Here is a 21984-nt window from a genome sequence, read left to right as displayed (position 1 = left end):
TCATAAATCAACTTGTGCTCCTGTAAAAAAAAGAATGATCGACAGAGATGCTTATTAAAAGTTTGATAGATAAACTGGTGTAGAGAAAATCATAAGTTACTGAGCTAGCATGGGTCGGTCGGGGAACAAAAAAAAAAAAAAAGAAAGGCTAAAATAATGACACCCAGTAACTTTTATGGCTGACGGTCATGTGGGCGACGCTGACTGTCGCCGTTTCTATGCAAATGAGACAAGTGATCCTAAGATCATTCGTAGACATTTATGCTGACGACACTACCATCTATAGTAACACTTCAAATGCCATAAATAACCAAGTTCTCTTTGTTTCTTTCTCACGTGGTGCAATGGGGAAAAAGTGACTGGTTAATTTTAATGTACCTAAAACCAAATTTCTATCTTTATATCATCAACGCTCTGATCCTCATCTGGCATCAATTGAAATGGATGGCTCTCATCTTGGAGAGGCTCCATGTTTTGACAAGCTTCTGGGTCTGACCTTTACTCCTGATCTGAAATGCAACATCTACATCAAATCTGTTGCTAAGTTCACTGGAAAAATAGTGGGATCGTTCTACCGCTCAGTAGATATCTCACTGCTGATGCAATTCTCTACCTGTATTAGAGCCAAATATTCCCAAGGATGGAGTACTGTTGCCACATCTGGTCAGGAGCTGCTAGAAGCAGCTTATCCTGCCTTGACAGAATTCAAAATAGACTTCGTAGCCTTTTTTCTTCCCTGCAACCTCTTTCCCACAAAAGAGACATTGCGAGCCTGTCTCTGCTTTATCGTTATTTTCATGGCAACTGCTCATATGAGCTCCAATCTATGATCCCTCTTGGCCTGACTTCCATGAAAAACACTCATCTAGTTGAAACCACTATTAATAATTTCCCCCACTCTTTATCTGTGCCTAAACCTAAACGTAGATTCCATGAACAAAGTTTCTTTCTTAGAACTTCATGCGTGTTGAACTCTGTTTCGCTTTCTTGCTTTCCAACTGACTACAATATGGTCGTCTTCAAGTCCAATGTGAACAAATTCTTGATGATCCATTCCCTTAAGTAATCCAATTTACCAAATTTTTACTACTAACGATTACTACATTTTCCTATTGATTACGGTACAGTCATTAACCCTTATCCTCGAGTGGCCTCCAGGCTTTGATAAGTGGTGACTCCTTTGTTAAAAAAAAGGTGAATAAAAATGGACGTGAAGCGAACAGATGGACGAGCTGGAAGAAGGTGTTTTACATGCGTAGTCGTATGCACGTCAAGTTAAAAAAGTAAAAAAGTTTTAGGAATTTAAAGTTTTGACAGCAGTATGTCGAATTTACCTGAGAAATTGTTAGTTTAACGATAATTGGTTAACATTAACTTTAAAATAATTGGTTAACATTCATTTAAAAATAATTGGTTAACATTAACTTTAAAGTAATTCTAAAATGCTGTTCAGCTCTATTTCTAAACAATATTGCATTAAAAATGTTCTTTTTCAGTTCTATTTCTCTTCTTCCTTTTTCCTTTTTTTCTTACTCTGTGACCCCAGGGTCGTCACTTCCTCGTAGCAACAGGCTTTTTGTGATTTGATTGTCCTGCCACTCTCTCCCCATTCGAAATGAAGAGGTGACTCATAAGACGTCCCTTACCCCGTATCAATATTAACTGACAAATTATCTGTCTGACATCATCTTATATCTATACACTCACCACAATATATGAGAATATGTACAAAGAGTACTGCTTGCAGTTCAGTAAATAGAATTATCTGCTTTAATACTGTCATGAAAGCAGTCAAATAATAATGAAAGCCCAACTATTATAACAATTCTCCTGTAGTTAGCAGACAGTTCTTCTGTATAAACGTGAATTCAGCAGTGGATTTATTACACTGAAACCCCACAGATTTTCATTCATAAAATGGGTAATTATCATAAAATTAGTTTATTATCGAAAATAGTAAACATTGAATCATAAAATGTATGGGTCAGTGCTCTAAACATTAGGTTATCCCTGTTGGATGAGTTGCAAAATAGAATTTCTAATTTAATTCCACATTGGCTGCCAAGCTACAGCCCTATCACATTGCTGTCACATTGCATCCCTGTTGTTTGTTTTACAAGTACTTCCATGGAATGTACTCAGGTGAACATATTGCACTTGTGTCTCATCAATGTAAATAAACCTGACTCCCCTGACTAGCAGCAAAATCCCACCTCTTCACTCTAGCGTGATCCAGATGCCTGAAAATCTTTTACTCTAATATCTTCTTTCTTTGGACTCCTTTCGTTTGCAATTCTTTTCTTACTATTTATTTTCTCAACTGTACCTACATAGAGACATTTAAATGTAATGTAAACAAACGTCATACTACTCAAACGCCCACCCAGTTGTCTTCTGAACAATCTCAATAGCTGGCATCGGACTTTATAGGTATGAGAAGATCAATGGTTCAGAAAGCTTCGTTAATAAAACAGAATAACAAAAAGAAATAGAAAAAGAGTTGATTTATAGCAATCTGATTCTAGGTTAAAGGTTAAGAAAGCGCGTTTTGTAGGATCAAACGAATGGATTTAATGTGCTGCCAGGTAAAAGGTTAATAAAGCTGATATTTTGGGAAAAAATCAGTTTAAAACTAATTTTTTTAATTTATTTTTTACATCTTTTCAGACTTCATTGAATTTCACTGACTTGGATTATGGGACATATAATGTAGTAGTGAGTATAAAGCGTTTCACATATTTTCTTCATATTTATTCTTCACATTTTTTCTTCATATTTATTCTTCATATTTTTTCTTCATATTTATTCTTCACATTTTTTCTTCATATTTATTCTTCACATTTTTTCTTCATATTTATTCTTCACATATTTTCTTCATATTTATTCTTTACATTTTTTCTTCATATTAATTCTTCACATTTTTTATTCATATTTATTCTTCACATTTTTTCTTCATATTTATTCTTCACATTTTTCCTTCATATTTATTCTTCACATATTTCTTCATATTTATTCTTCACATTTTTTCTTCATATTTATTCTTTACATTTTTTCTTCATATTTATTCTTCACATTTTTTCTTCATATTTATTCTTCAGATTTTTTCTTCATATTTATTCTTAACATTTTTTCTTCATATTTAGTCTTCACATTTTTTCTTCATATTTATCCTTCCCATTTTTTCTTGATATTTATCCTTCCCATTTTTTCTTCATATTTATCCTTCACATTTTTTCTTCATATTTATTCTTCACATTTTTTCTTCATATTTATCCTTCAAATTTTTTCTTCATATTAATTCTTCACATTTTTTCTTCATATTTATTCTTAACATTTTTTCTTAATATTTATTCTTTACATTTTTTCTTCATATTTATTCTTTCCTTTTTTTCTTCATATTTAGTCTTCACATTTTTTCTTCCTATTTATCCTTCCCATTTTTTCTTCATATTTATTTTTTACATTTTTCTTCATATTTATTCTTCACATTTTTTCTTCATATTTATCCTTAACATTTTTCCTTCATATTTATTCTTCACATATTTTCTTCATATTTATTCTTCACATTTTTTCTTCATATTTATTCTTCACATTTTTTCTTCATATTAATTCTTACCATATTTTCTTCATATTTATTCTTCACACTTTTTCTTCATATTTATTCTTCACATTTTTTCTTCATATTTATTCTTCACATTTTTTCTTCATATTTATCCTTAATATTTTTTCTTCATATTTATTCTTCACATTTTTTCTTCGTATTTATCCTTCATACTTTTTCTTCATATTTATCCTTCCCCTTTTTTCTTCATATTTATCCTTCACATTTTTTCTTCATATTTATTCTTTACATTTTTTCTTCATATTTATTCTTCACATTTTTTCTTCATATTTATCCTTCACATTTTTTCTTCATATTTATTCTTCACATTTTTTCTTCATATTTATTCTTCACATTTTTTCTTCATATTTATTCTTCACATTTTTTCTTCATATTTACCCTTCACATTTTTCCTTCATATTTATCCTTCACATTTTTTCTTCATATTTATTCTTCACATTTTTTCTTCATATTTATTCTTCACATTTTTTCTTCATATTTATTCTTCTCATTCTTTCTTCATATTTATTCTCCAACTCTTTCTTCATATTTACTCTTCACATTTTTCCTTCATATTTATTCTTACCATTTTTCCTTCATATTTATTCTTCACATTTTTTTCTTAATATTTATTCTTCACATTTTTTCTTCATATTTATTCTTCACATTTTTTCTTCATATTTATTCTTCACATTCTTTCTTCATATTTATTCTCCAACTCTTTCTTCATATTTACTCTTTACATTTTTCCTTCATATTTATTCTTCACATTTTTCCTTCATATTTATTCTTCACATTTTTTCTTCATATTTATTCTTCACATTTTTTCTTCATATTTATTCTTTACATTTTTTCCTCATATTTATTCTTTTCTTTTTATCTTCTTATTTATTCTTCACATTTTTTCTTCATATTTATCCTTCCCATTTTTTCTTCATATTTATTCTTTATATTTTTTCTTCATATTTATTCTTCAAATTTTTTCTTCAAATTTATTCTACACATTTTTCCTTCATATTTATTCTTCACATTTTTTCTTCATATTTATTCTTCACATTTTTTCTTCATATTTATTCTTCACATTTTTTCTTCATAATTATTCTTCACATTCTTTCTTCATATTTATTCTTCAACTCTTTCGTCATATTTATTCTTCACATTTTTTCTCCATATTTATTCTTCACATTTTTTCTTCATATTTATTCTTCACATTTTTTCTTCATATTTATTCTTCACATTTTTTCTTCATATTTATCCTTGCTATTGTTTCTTCATATTTATTCTTCACATTTTTTCTTCATATTTATCCTTCACATTTTTTCTTCATATTTATTCTTCACATTTTTTCTTCATATTTATTCTTTACATTTTTTCCTCATATTTATTCTTTTCTTTTTATCTTCATATTTATTCTTCACATTTTTTCTTCATATTCATTCTTCACATTTTTTCTTCATATTTATCCTTCACATTTTTTCTTCATATTTATTCTTCACATTTTTTCTTCATATTTATCCTTCACATTTTTTCTTCATATTTATTCTTCACATTTTTTCTTCATATTTATTCTTTACATTTTTTCTTCATATTTATTAATTCCTTTTGTTTTTCATATTTATTCTTCACATTTTTTCTTCATATTTATCCTTCCCAGTTTTTCTTCATATTTATCCTTCCCATTTTTTCTTCATATTTATCCTTCACATTTTTTCTTCATATTTATTCTTCACATTTTTTCTTCATATTTATCCTTCACATTTTTTCTTCATATTAATTCTTCACATTTTTTCTTCATATTTTTTCTTCACATTTTTTCTTAATATTTATTCTTAACATTTTTTCTTCATATTTATTCTTAACATTTTTTCTTCATATTTATGCTTTACATTTTTTCTTCATATTTATTCTTCACATTTTTTCTTCATATTTATTCTTTACATTTTTTCTTCATATTTATTCTTTCCTTTTTTTCTTCATATTTATTCTTCACATTTTTTCTTCCTATTTATGCTTCCCATTTTTTCTTCATGTTTATTCTTTACATTTTTCTTCATATTTATTCTTCACATTTCTTCTTCATATTTATCCTTAACATTTTTCCTTCATATTTATTCTTCACATATTTTCTTCATATTTATTCTTCACATTTTTTCTTCATATTTATTCTTCACATTTTTTCTTCATATTTATACTTCACATATTTTCTTCATATTTATTCTTCACATTTTTTCTTCATATTTATTCTTCACATTTTTTCTTCATATTATCCTTCCTATTTTTTCTTCATATTTATTCGTTACATTTTTTCTTCATATTTATTCTTTACATTTTTCTTCATATTTATCCTTCACATTTTTTCTTCATATTTATTCTTCACATTTTTTCTTCATATTTATTCTTTACATTTTTTCTTCATATTTATTCTTTCCTTTTTTTCTTCATATTTAGTCTTCACATTTTTTGTTCCTATTTATGCTTCCCATTTTTCTTCATATTTATTCTTTACATTTTTCTTCATATTTATTCTTCACATGTTTTCTTCATATTTATCCTTAACATTTTTCCTTCATATTTATTCTTCACATATTTTCTTCATATTTATTCTTTACATTTTTTCTTCATATTTATTCTTCACATTTTTTCTTCATATTTATTCTTCACATATTTTCCTCATATTTATTCTTCACATTTTTTCTTCATATTTATTCTTCAAATTTTTTTCTTCATATTTATGCTTCACATTATTTCTTCATATGCATTCTTCACATTTTTTGTTCATATTTATCCTTCAAATTTTTTCTTCATATTAATTCTTCACATTTTTTCTTCATATTTATCGTTCACATTTTTCCTTCATATTTATTCTTCACATTTTTTCTTCATATTTATTCTTCAAATTTTTCCTTCATATTTTTTCTTCACATTTTTCCTTCATATTTATTCTTCACATTTTTTCATCATATTTATTCTTCAAATTTTTTCTTCATATTTATTCTTAACATTTTTTCTTTATATTCATTCTTTACATTTTTTCTTCATATTTATCCTTCACATTTTTTCTTCATATTTATGCTTCATATTTTTTCTTCATATTTATTCATTACATTTTTTCTTCATATTTATTCTTTCCTTTTTTTCTTCATAGTTGTTCTTCACATTTTTTCTTCATATTTATCCTTCAAATTTTTTCTTCATATTGATTCTTCACATTTTTTCTTCATATTTATCCTTCACATTTTTTCTTCATATTTATTCTTTAAATTTTTTTTCATATTCCTTCTTTACATTTTTTCGTCATATTTATCCTTCACATTTTTTCTTCATATTTTTTCTTAACATTTTTTCTTCATATTTATTCATTACATTTTTTCTTCATATTTATTCTTTCTTTTTTTTCTTTATATTTATCCTTCACATTTTTTCTTCATATTTATTCTTCAATTTGTTTTCCATATTTATCCTTCACATTCTTTCTTCATATTGTTTCTTCACATTTTTTCTTCATATTTATTCTTTACATTTTTTCTTCATATTTATTGTTTCCTTTTTTTCTTCATATTTATTCTTCACATTTTTTCATCATATTTATCCTCTCCATTTTTTCTTCATATTTATTCCTCACATTTTTTCTTGATATTTATTCTTCACATTTTTTCTTAATATTATTCCTTCACATTTTTCCTTCATATTTATTCTTCACATTTTTTCTTTATATTTATACTTTCCTTTTTTTCTTCATATTGTTTCTTCACATTTTTTCTTCATATTCATTCTTCACATATTTTTTTCATATTTATTCTTCCCATTTTTTCGTCATATTTATTCTTCACATTTTTTCTTCATATTTATTCTTCACATTTTTTCTTCATATTTATTCTTTACATTTTTTCTTCATATTTATCCTTCACATTTTTTCTCCATATTTATTCTTCACCTTGTTTCTTCATATTTATTCTTCACATATTTTCTCCATATTTATTCTTCACATTTTGTCTTCATATTTATCCTTCACATTTTTTCTTCATATTTATTCTTCACATCTTTTCTTCATATTTAGTCTTCACATTTTTTCTTCATATTTATTCTTCACATTTTTTCTTCTAATTCATCCGTAACATTTTTCCTTCATATTTATTCTTCACATTTCTCTTCATACTAATTCTTCAGATTATTTCTTCATATTTATTCTTTACATTTTTTTCTTCATATTTATTCTTCACATTTGTTCTTCATATTCATTCTTCACATATTTTTTTCATATTTATTCTCCCCATTTTTTCTTCATATTTATTCTTCACATTTTTTCTTCATATTTATTCTTCACATTTTTTCTTCATATTTATTCTTCACATTTTTCCTTAATATTTATTCTTCACATTTTTCCTTCATATTTATTCTTCACATTTTTTCTTCATATTTATTATTTACATTTTTTCTTCATATTTATTCTTTCCTTTTTTTCTTCATATTTATTCTTCGAATTTTTTCTTCATATTTATCCTTCCAATTTTTTCTTCATATTTATCCTTCCCATTTTTTCTTCATATTTATTCTTCACATTTTTTCTTCATATTTATCCTTCCCATTTTTTCTTCATATTTATTCTTTCCTTTTTTTCTTTTTATTTATTATTCACATTTTTTCTTCATATTTATCCTTCCCATTTTTTCTTCATATTTATCCTTCCCATTTTTACTTCATATTTATTCTTCACATTTTTCTTCATATTTATCCTTCCCATTTTTTCTTCATATTTATTCTTCACATTTTTTCTTCATATTTATTCTTCACATTTTTCCTTCATATTTATTCTTCACATTTTTTCTTAATAGTTATTCTTCACATTTTTTCTTCATATTTATTCTTTACATTTTTTTTCATATTCCTTCTTTACATTTTTTCGTCATATTTATCCTTCACATTTTTTCTTCATATTTTTTCTTCACATTTTTTCTTCATATTTATTCATTACATTTTTTCTTCATATTTATTCTTTCTTTTTTTTCTTTATATTTATCCTTCACATTTTTTCTTCATATTTATTCTTCAATTTTTTTTCCATATTTATCCTTCACATTTTTTCTTCATATTGTTTCTTCACATTTTTTCTTCATATTTATTCTTTACATTTTTTCTTCATATTTATTGTTTCCTTTTTTTCTTCATATTTATTCTTCACATTTTTTCATCATACTTATCCTTCCCATTTTTTCTTCATATTTATTCCTCACATTTTTTCTTGATATTTATTCTTCACATTTTTTCTTAATATTATTCCTTCACATTTTTCCTTCATATTTATTCTTCACATTTTTTCTTTATATTTATACTTTCCTTTTTTTCTTCATATTGTTTCTTCACATTTTTTCTTCATATTCATTCTTCACATATTTTTTTCATATTTATTCTTCCCATTTTTTCTTCATATTTATTCTTCACATTTTTTCTTCATATTTATTCTTCACATTTTTTCTTCATATTTATTCTTCACATTTTTTCTTCATATTTATCCTTCCAATTTTTTTCTTCATATTTATTCTTCACATTTTTTCTTCATATTTAGCCTGCCAATTTTTTCTTCATATTTATCCTTCCCATTTTTTCTTCATATTTATTCTTCACATTTTTTCTTCATATTTATCCTTCACATTTTTTCTCCATATTTATTCTTCACCTTGTTTCTTCATATTTATTCTTCACATATTTTCTCCATATTTATTCTTCACATTTTGTCTTCATATTTATCCTTCACATTTTTTCTTCATATTTATTCTTCACATCTTTTCTTCATATTTAGTCTTCACATTTTTTCTTCATATTTATTCTTCACATTTTTTCTTCTAATTCATCCGTAACATTTTTCCTTCATATTTATTCTTCACATTTCTCTTCATATTAATTCTTCAGATTATTTCTTCATATTTATTCTTTACATTTTTTTCTTCATATTTATTCTTCACATTTGTTCTTCATATTCATTCTTTACATATTTTTTTCATATTTATTCTCCCCATTTTTTCTTCATATTTATTCTTCACATTTTTTCTTCATATTTATTCTTCACATTTTTTCTTCATATGTATTCTTCACATTTTTCCTTCATATTTATTCTTCACATTTTTCCTTCATATTTATTCTTCACATTTTTTCTTCATATTTATTCTTTACATTTTTTCTTCATATTTATTCTTTCCTTTTTTTCTTCATATTTATTCTTCGAATTTTTTCTTCATATTTATCCTTCCAATTTTTTCTTCATATTTATCCTTCCCATTTTTTCTTCATATTTATTCTTCACATTTTTTCTTCATATTTATCCTTCCCATTTTTTCTTCATATTTATTCTTCACATTTTTTCTTTATATATATTCTTCACATTTTTCCTTCATATTTATTCTTCACATTTTTTCTTCATATTTGTTCTTCAAATTTTTCCTTCATATTTATTCTTCACATTTTTCCTTCATATTTATTCTTCACATTTTTTCATCATATTTATTCTTCAAATTTTTTCTTCATATTTATTCTTAACATTTTTTCTTCATATTCATTCTTTACATTTTTTCTTCATATTTATCCTTCACATTTTTTCTTCATATTTATGCTTCACATTTTTTCTTCATATTTATTCATTACATTTTTTCTTCATATTTATTCTTTCCTTTTTTTCTTCATAGTTGTTCTTCACATTTTTTCTTCATATTTATCCTTCAAATTTTTTCTTCATATTGATGCTTCACATTTTTTCTTCATATTTATCCTTCACATTTTTTCTTCATATTTATTCTTCCCATTTTTTCTTCATATTTATTCTTCACATTTTTTCTTCATATTTATTCTTTACATTTTTCTTCATATTTATTCTTTCCTTTTTTTCTACATATTTATTCTTCACATTTTTTCTTCATATTTATCCTTCCCATTTTTTCTTCATATTTATTCTTCACATTTTTTCTTCATATTTATTCTTCACATTTTTCCTTCATTTTTATTCTTCACATTTTTTCTTCATATTTATCCTTCCAATTTTGGTCTTCATATTTATTCTTAACATTTTTTCTTCATATTGATACTTCACATTTTTTCTTCATATTTATCCTTTCCATTTTTTCTTCATATTTATCCTTCACATTTTTCCTTCATATTTATTCTTCACATTTTTCTTCATATGTATTCTTCACATTTTTTCTTCATATTTATTCTTTACATTTTTTCTTCATATTTATTCTTCACGTTTTTTCTTCATATTTATTCTTAACATTTTTTCTTCGTATTTAGTCTTCACATTTTTTCTTCATATTTATCCTTCCAATTTTTTTCTTCATATTTATTCTTAACTTTTTCTTCATATTTATACTTCACATTTTTTCTTCATATTTATTCTTTACAATTTGTCTTCAAATTTATTCTTTCCTTTTTTTCTTCATATTTATTCTTTCCTTTTTTTCTTCATATTTATTCTTCACATTTTTTCTTCATATTTATCCTTCCAATTTTTTCTTCATATTTATCCTTCCCATTTTTTCTTCATATTTATTCTTCACATTTTTTCTTCATATTTATCCTTCCCATTTTTTCTTCATATTTATTCTTCACATTTTTTGTTTATATATATTCTTCACATTTTTCCTTCATATTTATTCGTCACATTTTTCCTTCATATTTATTCTTCAAATTTTTCCTTCATATTTTTTCTTCACATTTTTCCTTCATATTTATTCTTCACATTTTTTCATCATATTTATTCTTCAAATTTTTTCTTCATATTTATTCTTAACATTTTTTCTTCATATTCATTCTTTACATTTTTTCTTCATATTTATCCTTCACATTTTTCTTCATATTTATGCTTCACATTTTTTCTTCATATTTATTCATTACATTTTTTCTTCATATTTATTCTTTCCTTTTTTTCTTCATAGTTGTTCTTCATATTTTTTCTTCATATTTATCCTTCAAATTTTTTCTTCATATTGATTCTTCACATTTTTTCTTCATATTTATCCTTCACATTTTTTCTTCATATTTATTCTTCCAATTTTTTCTTCATATTTATTCTTCACATTTTTTCTTCATATTTATTCTTTAAATTTTTTCTTCATATTTATTCTTTCCTTTTTTTCTACATATTTATTCTTCACATTTTTTCGTCATATTTATTCTTCACATTTTTTCTTCATATTTATTCTTCACATTTTTTCTTCATATTTACTCTTTACATTTTTTCTTCATGTTTATTCTTGCCTTTTTTTCTTCATATTTAGTCTTCACATTTTTTCTTCATATTTATCCTTCAAATTTTTTATTCATATTTATTCTTCACATTTTTCCTTCATATTTATTCTTTACATTTTTTCTTCATATTTATTCTTTCCTTTTTTTCTTCATAGTTATTCTTCACGTTTTTTCTTCATATTTATTCTTCAAATATTTTCTTCATATTTATTCTTCCATCTTTTTCTTCATATTTATTCTTCACATTTTTTCTTCATATTTATTCTTAACATTTTTTCTTCATATTTAGTCTTCACATTTTTTCTTCATATTTATCCTTCCAATTTTTTTCTTCATATTTATTCTTAACTTTTTCTTCATATTTATACTTCACATTTTTTCTTCATATTTATCCTTCCAATTTTTTCTTCATATTTATCCGTCACATTTTTTCTTACTATTTATTCTTCACATTTTTTCTTCATATTTATTCTTCACATTTTTTCTTCATATTTATTCTTCACATTTTTACTTCATATTTATTCTTCACATTTTTCTTCATATTTATTCTTCACATTTTTCCTTCATATTTATTCTTTACAATTTGTCTTCAAATTTATTCTTTCCTTTTTTTCTTCATATTTATTCTTCACATTTTTTCTCCATATTTATCCTTCACATTTTTTCTTCATATTTATTCCTCAGATTTTTTCTTCATATTTATTCTTTCCTTTTTTCTTCATATTTATGCTTCACATTTTTTCTCCATATTTATCCTTTAAATTTTTTCTTCATATTTATCCTTCCCATTTTTTCTTCATATTTATTCTTCACATTTTTTCTTCATATTTATCCTTCCCATTTTTTCTTCATATTTATTCTTCACATTTTTTCTTCATATTTATTCTTCACATTTTTCCTTCATTTTTATTCTTCACATTTTTTCTTCATATTTATCCTTCCAATTTTTGTCTTCATATTTATTCTTAACATTTTTTCTTCATATTGATACTTCACATTTTTTCTTCATATTTATCCTTTCCATTTTTTCTTCATATTTATCCTTCACATTTTTCCTTCATATTTATTCTTCACATTTTTCTTCATATGTATTCTTCACATTTTTTCTTCATATTTATTCTTTACATTTTTTCTTCATATTTATTCTCAACGTTTTTTCTTCATATTTATGCTTCACATTTTTTCTTCATATTTATTCTTTACATTTTTTCTTCATATTTATGCTTTACATTTTTTCTTCATATTTATTCTTTCCTTTTTTCTTCATATTTATTCTTCACATTTTGTCTTCACATTTATCCTTCCAATTTTTTCTTCATATTAATCCTTCCCATTTTTTCTTTATATTTATTCTTCACATTTTTTCTTCATATTTATGCTTCACATTTTTTCTTCATATTTATTCATTACATTTTTTCTTCATATTTATTCTTTCCTTTTTTTCTTCATAGTTGTTCTTCACATTTTTTCTTCATATTTATCCTTCAAATTTTTTCTTCATATTGATGCTTCACATTTTTTCTTCATATTTATCCTTCACATTTTTTCTTCATATTTATTCTTCCCATTTTTTCTTCATATTTATTCTTCACATTTTTTCTTCATATTTATTCTTTACATTTTTCTTCATATTTATTCTTTCCTTTTTTTCTACATATTTATTCTTCACATTTTTTCTTCATATTTATCCTTCCCATTTTTTCTTCATATTTATTCTTCACATTTTTTCTTCATATTTATTCTTCACATTTTTCCTTCATTTTTATTCTTCACATTTTTTCTTCATATTTATCCTTCCAATTTTGGTCTTCATATTTATTCTTAACATTTTTTCTTCATATTGATACTTCACATTTTTTCTTCATATTTATCCTTTCCATTTTTTCTTCATATTTATCCTTCACATTTTTTCTTCATATTTATTCTTCACCTTTTTTCTTTATATATATTCTTCACATTTTTCCTTCATATTTATTCTTCACATTTTTTCTTCATATTTATTCTTCAAATTTTTCCTTCATATTTATTCTTCACATTTTTCCTTCATATTTATTCTTCACATTTTTTCATCATATTTATTCTTCAAATTTTTTCTTCATATTTAGTCTTAACATTTTTTCTTCATATTCATTCTTTACATTTTTTCTTCATATTTATCCTTCACATTTTTTCTTCATATTTATGCTTCACATTTTTTCTTCATATTTATTCATTACATTTTTTCTTCATATTTATTCTTTCCTTTTTTTCTTCATAGTTGTTCTTCACATTTTTTCTTCATATTTATCCTTCAAATTTTTTCTTCATATTGATTCTTCACATTTTTTCTTCATATTTATCCTTCACATTTTTTTTTCATGTTTATTCTTCACATTTTTTCTTCATATTTATTCTTTACATTTTTTCTTCATATTTATTCTTTCCTTTTTTCTTCATATTTATTCTTCACATTTTTTCTTCATATTTATTCTTCCCATTTTTTCTTCATATTTATTCTTCACATTTTTTCTTCATATTTAGTCTTCACATTTTTTCTTCATATTTATTCTTTACATTTTTTCTTCATATTTATTCTTTCCTTTTTTTCTTTTTATTTATTATTCACATTTTTTCTTCATATTTATCCTTCCAATTTTTTCTTCATATTTATCCTTCCCATTTTTTCTTCATATTTATTCTTCACATTTTTTCTTCATATTTATCCTTCCCATTTTTTCTTCATATTTATTCTTCACATTTTTTCTTCATATTTATTCTTCACATTTTTCCTTCATATTTATTCTTTACATTTTTTCTTAATAGTTATTCTTCACATTTTTTCTTCATATTTATTCTTTACATTTTTTTTCATATTCCTTCTTTACATTTTTTCGTCATATTTATCCTTCACATTTTTTCTTCATATTTATTCTTCACATTTTTTCTTCATATTTATTCATTACATTTTTTCTTCATATTTATTCTTTCTTTTTTTTCTTTATATTTATCCTTCACATTTTTTCTTCATATTTATTCTTCACATTTTTTTTCCATATTTATCGTTCACATTTTTTCTTCATATTGTTTCTTCACATTTTTTCTTCATATTTATTCTTTACATTTTTTCTTCATATTTATTGTTTCCTTTTTTCTTCATATTTATTCTTCACATTTTTTCATCATATTTATCCTTCCCATTTTTTCTTCATATTTATTCCTCATATTTTTTCTTCATATTTATTCTTCACATTTTTTCTTAATATTATTCCTTCACATTTTTCCTTCATATTTATTCTTCACATTTTTTCTTCATATTTATTCCTCGCAGCTTTTCTGCGTATTTATTCTTCACATTTTTTCTTCATATTTATTCTTCACATTTTTTCTTCATATTTATTCTTCACATTTTTCTTAATATTTATTCTTCACAGTTTTGGCTTCATATTTATTCTTCACATTTTTCTTCATATTTATTCTTCACATTTTTTCTTCATATTTATTCTTCACATTTTTTCTTCATATTTATCCTTCACATGTTTTCTTCATATTTATTCTTCACATTTTTTCTTCATATTTATTCTTTACATTCTTTCTTTATATTTATTCTTTACGTTTTTTCTTCATATTTATTCTTTACATTCTTTCTTTATATTTATTCTTCACATTTTTTCTTCATATTTATCCTTCACATTTTTTCTTCATATTTATTCTTCACATTTTTTCTTCATATTTATTCTTCACATTTTTTCTTCATATTTATCCTTCACATTTTTTCTTCATATTTATTCTTCACATTTTTTCTTCATATTTATTCTTTACATTCTTTCTTTATATTTATTCTTCACATTTTTTCCTTCATATTTATTCTTCACCTTTTTTCCTTCATATTTATTCTTCACATTTTTCTTCATATTAATTCTCCAGATTATTTCTTCATAGTTATTCTTCTCTTTTTTTCTTAATAGTAATTCTTCCCCTTTTTTCCTTAATATTTATTCTTCACATTTTTTCTTCATATTTATTTTTCACATTTTTTTCTTCATATTTATTCTTCACATTTTTTCTTCATATTTATCCTATCAATTTTTCTTCATATTTATTGCCACATGTTTACATCATATTTATTCTTCACATTTTTTCTTCATATTTATTCTACACATTTTTTTCTTCATATTTATTCTACACATTTTTTCTTCATATTTATTCTTCACATTTTTTTCTTCATATTTATTCTACACATTTTTTCTTCATATTTATTCTTCACATTTTTTTCTTCATATTTGTTGTACACATTTTTTCTTCATATTTATTCTACACATGTTTTCTTCATATTTATTCTTCACATTTTGTCTTAATATTAATTCTTCCCCTTTTTTCCTTAATATTTATTCTTTACATTTTTATCTTCATATTTATTCTTCACATTTTTTTCTTCATATTTATTCTTCACATTTTTCCTTCATATTGATCCTATCAATTTTTCTTCATATTTATTCTTCACATTTTTTCTGCATATTTATTCTTCACATTTTTTTCTTCATATTTATTCTTCACATTTCGTCTTCATATTTAATCTTCACATTCTTACTTCATACTTATTCTTCACATTCTTTCTCCATATTTATTCTTCAAATACGTTTTTCATATTTATTCTTTGAACCGCTTGCTTAGACTAAAAAAAAAAGATTAAAAAAGATTTTTGGTGTCTAGAGAGCTCTACCGTGAAAGTTTTACTGCTAATTGGGTGGGCCGAGAGTATTTATGTTTAGTGAGGAGCATAAGTCTAGTAATTTTATTGGAACACATTCTGTAGCCAAGTATTTCTAATACAAGTGTAGGGATGTAACATTACAGCAATAGAACGGGTGTTGAAGCTAAGTGGACAGTGTGCGACTTAATATGTTTTGGACGTTTTTGCACCCTGGCCAAAGGAAAATGGCTAATGGTTAGTGTACCAGTCTAAATGTTGCAGCAATACTCCATGCATGGATAAATCTTGTTCTTAAGTATTTCCACCATAGTAGCGACATTATTAGTTGCAATAGTAGTACGAGGGGCGTGCAATAAGTAGTGCTCCTGACCCAGTTATCTGATATAGCTGAAATTTTGCATGTGCAATGATTTATATCTCTACGGGTTATGTGGAAAATTACAGCTTTGAACTAATTGTAGTTTCTGTTTTACAGATGTTTGAACTGAGTCAGGTGTGAAATGGAGCCTGTTGAATGTCGAATAGTGATCTGTTTTGATATTTGAAAGGGCGCACACCATAGGAGACTTTTGATGAAATGAAAGAAACTTATGGTGATAATGCCCCATCATATGACCTTGTAAAACGCTGGCATCGTGAATTCAAACATGGCCGGAAGTCTGTGGAAACATTTCCCAGACCTGGTCGCCCCCCTTCTGCCATTGATGAGGCATCTGTCCGTCAAGTTGAGGCTGACATTTTGGGAAATCGGCGCATTACTATTCGCCAAATAGCCGAAGATGTCAAGATTAGTACAGGGTCTGTGGAAACTATCATTCATGACCATTTGCATATGCATAAGGTGTCTGCCAGATGGATTCCCAGGTTTTTCACACCATTCCAGAAGCGAGAACACGTCAAGTCCTTGAGGATGAATGTGGAGATGTGCCAAGAAGATGAGTCAAAGTTTTTCAAAAGACTGATTACACAGGATGAAACTATGATCCAGAGACCAAAGTGCAGTCAATGCAGTGGAAGCACTTGGATTCACCACCTCCAAATTAGGCAAGGGTGCAGCCCTCCGCTGGCAAGGTCATGCTCACAGTCTTCTGGGACCAGGACGTAGTAGTGATGACAGATTTCCTGGCAAAGGATACCACAATTACAGGAGCATATTATGCTTCACTTTTGAGGAAATTAAGCTGAAGCTATCAAAATCAAGAGGCGGGGCAAGATCAGCAAAGGTACCCTCCTCCTGCAGGACAACGCTTCGGTCCACAACTCGCATGTCGCCAGATCAGAAGTACGGGCATGTGGTTATGAAATCCTTCCCCATCCTCCCTACTCTCCTGACCTTGCACCCTCTGACTTTGACCTCTTCCCAGCCGTGAAGCTGTTTTTGAAAGGAAAGCGTTTCCCAGAAGATGCAGCCTTAATTTCTGAAGTCAGGTCATGGTTGGAGGACCAACCTGGGGTGTTCTACAAAAACGGTCTCCAGAGCTGCATCAAACGATGGGAGAAATGCATAACTCTTGGTGGTTCCTATGTAGAGAAAGACTAATAACTGTGCCAAGTTTCGTTGCTCTACTGCTATGGGAAGTGGGTCAGGGGCATTACTTATTGCACGCCCCTCGTAGTAGTTGATCTCCTTCCATGTCATGTCTGGCAACTCTAGGATGCTCCATGCCAAATTTGGTACAAAATTGAAAAGTTTGGAACCTCAGTAAGTCAAAGTTTTTAGAATTTATAATTTCCTGGTGTCATAACAAAACCTTTAGTGAGCCAGACAAATGATTTTGTTATAGCCTGGATATGTAAGCAATTCTCTGATTAAGACTAGAATTTAAAATCAAGATAGACCATAAGCCACTTGTGCCCCTACATGGCATTAAAACAATGGATTACCAGACAGCTTTACAATCCACCATATTTCTGGCAAAAACCTATACACAGTCAATGCCCCATTGAAAGCCACACAAAGTAACATGCTAACCAAGAAAAAGATAAAGTTTAACAATGTTCGTTCATTATGAACTCGCTCTCTCTATAGTCATTTAGCAAAATTAAAGTCAGAAGTAATAAATATACGACAATATAACAAGGAGAAGATTTGATTTACTAGTTATGTAAAATTGTAATTTACAATACAAAGGTGAAAAATGCTTCATTTAAGTAGATGTATGAATTCATATAGCAGCATATCCTCATGGCTTAAGATTTTGAATATGTTTGTTTTATAACATCATTGCTGATTGGTTATAGCAGTCAACTTCTTTTTGGCTTGTCCAATCAAATATCATCACTCAGGTGAGTTGAACACGTAACTGAGATTATAAAAGGTTAAACCCACCGCAATTATCTCTCACTTTCTTCTTGTCTCTCGTTTGACTACACACTCTGCTGTTGAGGCGCAACTTTGCCTAGGCCTTTGGACCCTGAGTCGATGAGAAGCCAACAATACACACATGAATTATTCTTCTCCCACAGGACTCTCTAATCTTTTAGCCCCCTCCCCTCGTTCATACATGGATGCATACTCCTACTACTAACTTCAACACGTATTCATGAATTCTTTCTTTCAACAGGTCTGCCTAATCTTTCATCTACGTCACTACACAGGCACTCTTCGCAATAATAACTCTTTTCATACAAACCTACTAACGAAGTCGTAAGAACGAAAAAAAAAAGTTAATGTTAGAATGTCTTCCTTATTCTACACTGGTACTAAAGGATGCATCCATGTTATTAAAGATTTTAAAGAAACTTGTAGTAAACCGTCTTTTTATAGAAATTATTGAAAAATTTAACGATAATAGGTATAATAGTTTTGGTGAGGTCACTAATAATGGACATAATACGTCAGAATAAAGAAGAAATAATTGAAGCGAGTAATTGATACATATAGTCTAAACAGTAAAGCACTCTCACAAAATTATAAAATGTAGGACGATTATGTCCAACTTTGTTTCGCTGTAGTACTAGATATAAAACACATGTAGATAGAAACAACAGAGAATCTGCCATCCAAGTCTTTCAATCAGATTAGAAAACTTCTAGCCCCTAATGTGGGTATGTAAAATAAACCTCAAAATGTGTGTGGGGTTTTGTATGAACATAAAGGATTTAATAATATAAATCTAAAATATTCCACAATCATACAATTACTAGCAAATGAACTTAAAATAGAGGATTCGAATCCAATAGCAACATATAAGCTAAAAAAACATAAGAAATAAGATTTTAGAGTATAAAAACACAGTAAAGACTATAAATGTAAATGATTATGATGAAATAAATATTCCAGATTGTGAATGAAAACTTTCCCCTTTATGTATTAATCACACAGGGGTGCATAATTACCGATCGTTTAGTGATGGTTAGAAATTCCAAATTAAGAAAACAAGTAAAAGGCCAAACTATAGAAAACTTAAATATATAAATTACATGAAATATGTTAAGGAAATAAACAAAGCATTAGCTAGGTTCATTTATTTGTGTCCAAAAAAATAAAAAAAATAAAATATAAACAATTACAGCCTACATTTGATGCATGGAAGAATTATCAAGTTAGATTCATAAATAAAAAAAGTTTAACATTTAAAAAATATAAAAAAACGCTATATCATTGGCCATATTATTTGATGCCTTAATATTTTGAGTATTTGAAGATCTCTGCAGTGGCGTACCTATGTAAAATGGCGCCCATGGCAAAGTTTGAATGTCCGCCCCTTCTTAATAATTTATAGGTTAGATATACCTAACCTACATAATATTATAATACAGGCACAATTTTAACGAAAGATAAACCATGAAATGAATGTTTTAATAAAGTAATTATATGGTTATTCTTGCTTTAAGCGCCCATGTCAGAGTGGCGCCCATGGCACGGGCCATGTCTGCCATACCCTAGATACGCCACTTGTGAGAGATCAATCATCTGAGACACCAATTGATTGAAACGTTGGTGGAAATTAAATTCACATTCAAACCCTGGCATATACGTTAGTTTCTAATTTACTTGTATTATACAGCCAGACATATATGGTTTTGGTTAACTACTTTTCCAAGTATAGAGAGTTTGTCTAAGTTAGATTATGTCTACAGAGTTCATAAAAAGTATAAAGTTATTATTTGCTAGGCATGAAGCTCCACTGATTTTGAGAATTGATTCAATACATGGTTAAAGAATTTGCTGATTTTGTGAAAAATTGAGGTTTTCGACACATCATAAAAAGCCCTACATTTTTCCAAAGCAATGAAATAGCAACTGTAGCAGACAGAAAGAATAAACACTAGGCTGAAAAAAGCAAAGGAGTCTCACACACATCCCTACTAATTCTTGTAGATGTTCCAATAGACTGCAAACATTTCCCTAACAAATTGGTAATAGTAAGAAAATTAATAGCAAATATCCTATTCCATCGAAAAACAACTTAAAACCTATTCAGGTTAGAGATGAACACAAAAACACTTAACAGCAAGGTAAAATACAACTGAAGCAAAAGATCTGCAAAGCCTTGTGTCTGAGACCTGGGTGTTGGTTAGAAGCTACGGCCCTCATCCAATGGTCACCAAACAGTGAAAAGTGACGACGGCAGGAGACACATCTGACTTAATTGCCGGCATATTATTCGAAAAGCACCCCCAAAACGGGAGGTAGGAAGGGGAATCAGCCATCCCTCAATGGGAGAAACCGAAGAAAAGAAATAATAATAAATCACTCCAACATGTTATGTAATAATTGGATCTAAATAAGTATTGAGACCACTAATTAACTGAACATTTAAAATAAATAACAATCATTAGCAAAAAATGGTGAGCAATCATTGCTCTGTCCGTCTGTCTGTCTTTCTGTCTGTCTGTCTGTCTCTCTCCCTCTCTCGTTTAAACAGAGTTACTTCCCTTACAAGGAGGTAATCATTCTAATGAGGTTGAAAAAAGAAAAAAAAAACAAAGAAAACATCCATCATTTAAACCGAACTGTTACTCCGTTTATCACTCACTAATGCAATAACTTTTATTTACTGAAAAAAAAAAAAGATGTATTTTTTTTTAATCTATTGTTGATAAATTAATTTTCCTAGCATTGTCCACAGCAAAATTAAAATTATTGTAAGAATTTTTTTTTTTTTGCAAAAGCGTTTCTTTCTTTTTGATCTTCTTTTCATTAATTCTTTTCATTTCATTCATGTTTGGAAAGCTGTTTAAGTGACATCAGACGTGTTGTCATACTAAACTCATTCTTTTCAATTGGGATGTACACATTGTCCAACAAATCTAATCTTCAAAAATTCATTTTCACATTTTAGATATTCCCAAGCGATCCTAATAATCGGTGTGATGGCCCCTGTTCACGAAGGAAGTCAGATGTGTTTACTATCGGTCAGTGTTCATTTACTTCATTCATGAATTTCTTTGAAAAAATTTGTTCTTATTTTTGTATCCATTTATTTGTACTTTGCTTTTTGTCCACATATTT

General features: G+C 26.5%; 1 protein-coding gene across 5 annotated transcripts in view; it reads left to right on the top strand.

Moving 5' to 3' along the window:
- The window catches only part of LOC145260554 (uncharacterized), a 285770-nt gene that overhangs the window by 76886 nt on the left and 186900 nt on the right, over nucleotides 1–21984 (top strand). For 4 of the 5 annotated variants that reach the window (XM_080118792.1, XM_080118794.1, XM_080118790.1 and 1 more), the window contains 2 exons: nucleotides 2668–2715; nucleotides 21815–21887. In XM_080118792.1, the coding sequence (XP_079974918.1) occupies nucleotides 2668–2715; nucleotides 21815–21887 (121 nt within the window). The remainder of the gene's footprint in view (nucleotides 1–2667; nucleotides 2716–21814; nucleotides 21888–21984) is intronic. The other variant, XM_080118793.1, reaches the window with a different exon arrangement.

Source organism: Euprymna scolopes, chromosome 36 (genome assembly GCF_053919585.1).
Source record: "Euprymna scolopes isolate OS-2025 chromosome 36, ASM5391958v1, whole genome shotgun sequence".
Taxonomy (NCBI): Eukaryota; Metazoa; Mollusca; class Cephalopoda; order Sepiida; family Sepiolidae; genus Euprymna; species Euprymna scolopes.
This window is presented reverse-complemented; position numbering and strand designations above follow the sequence as displayed.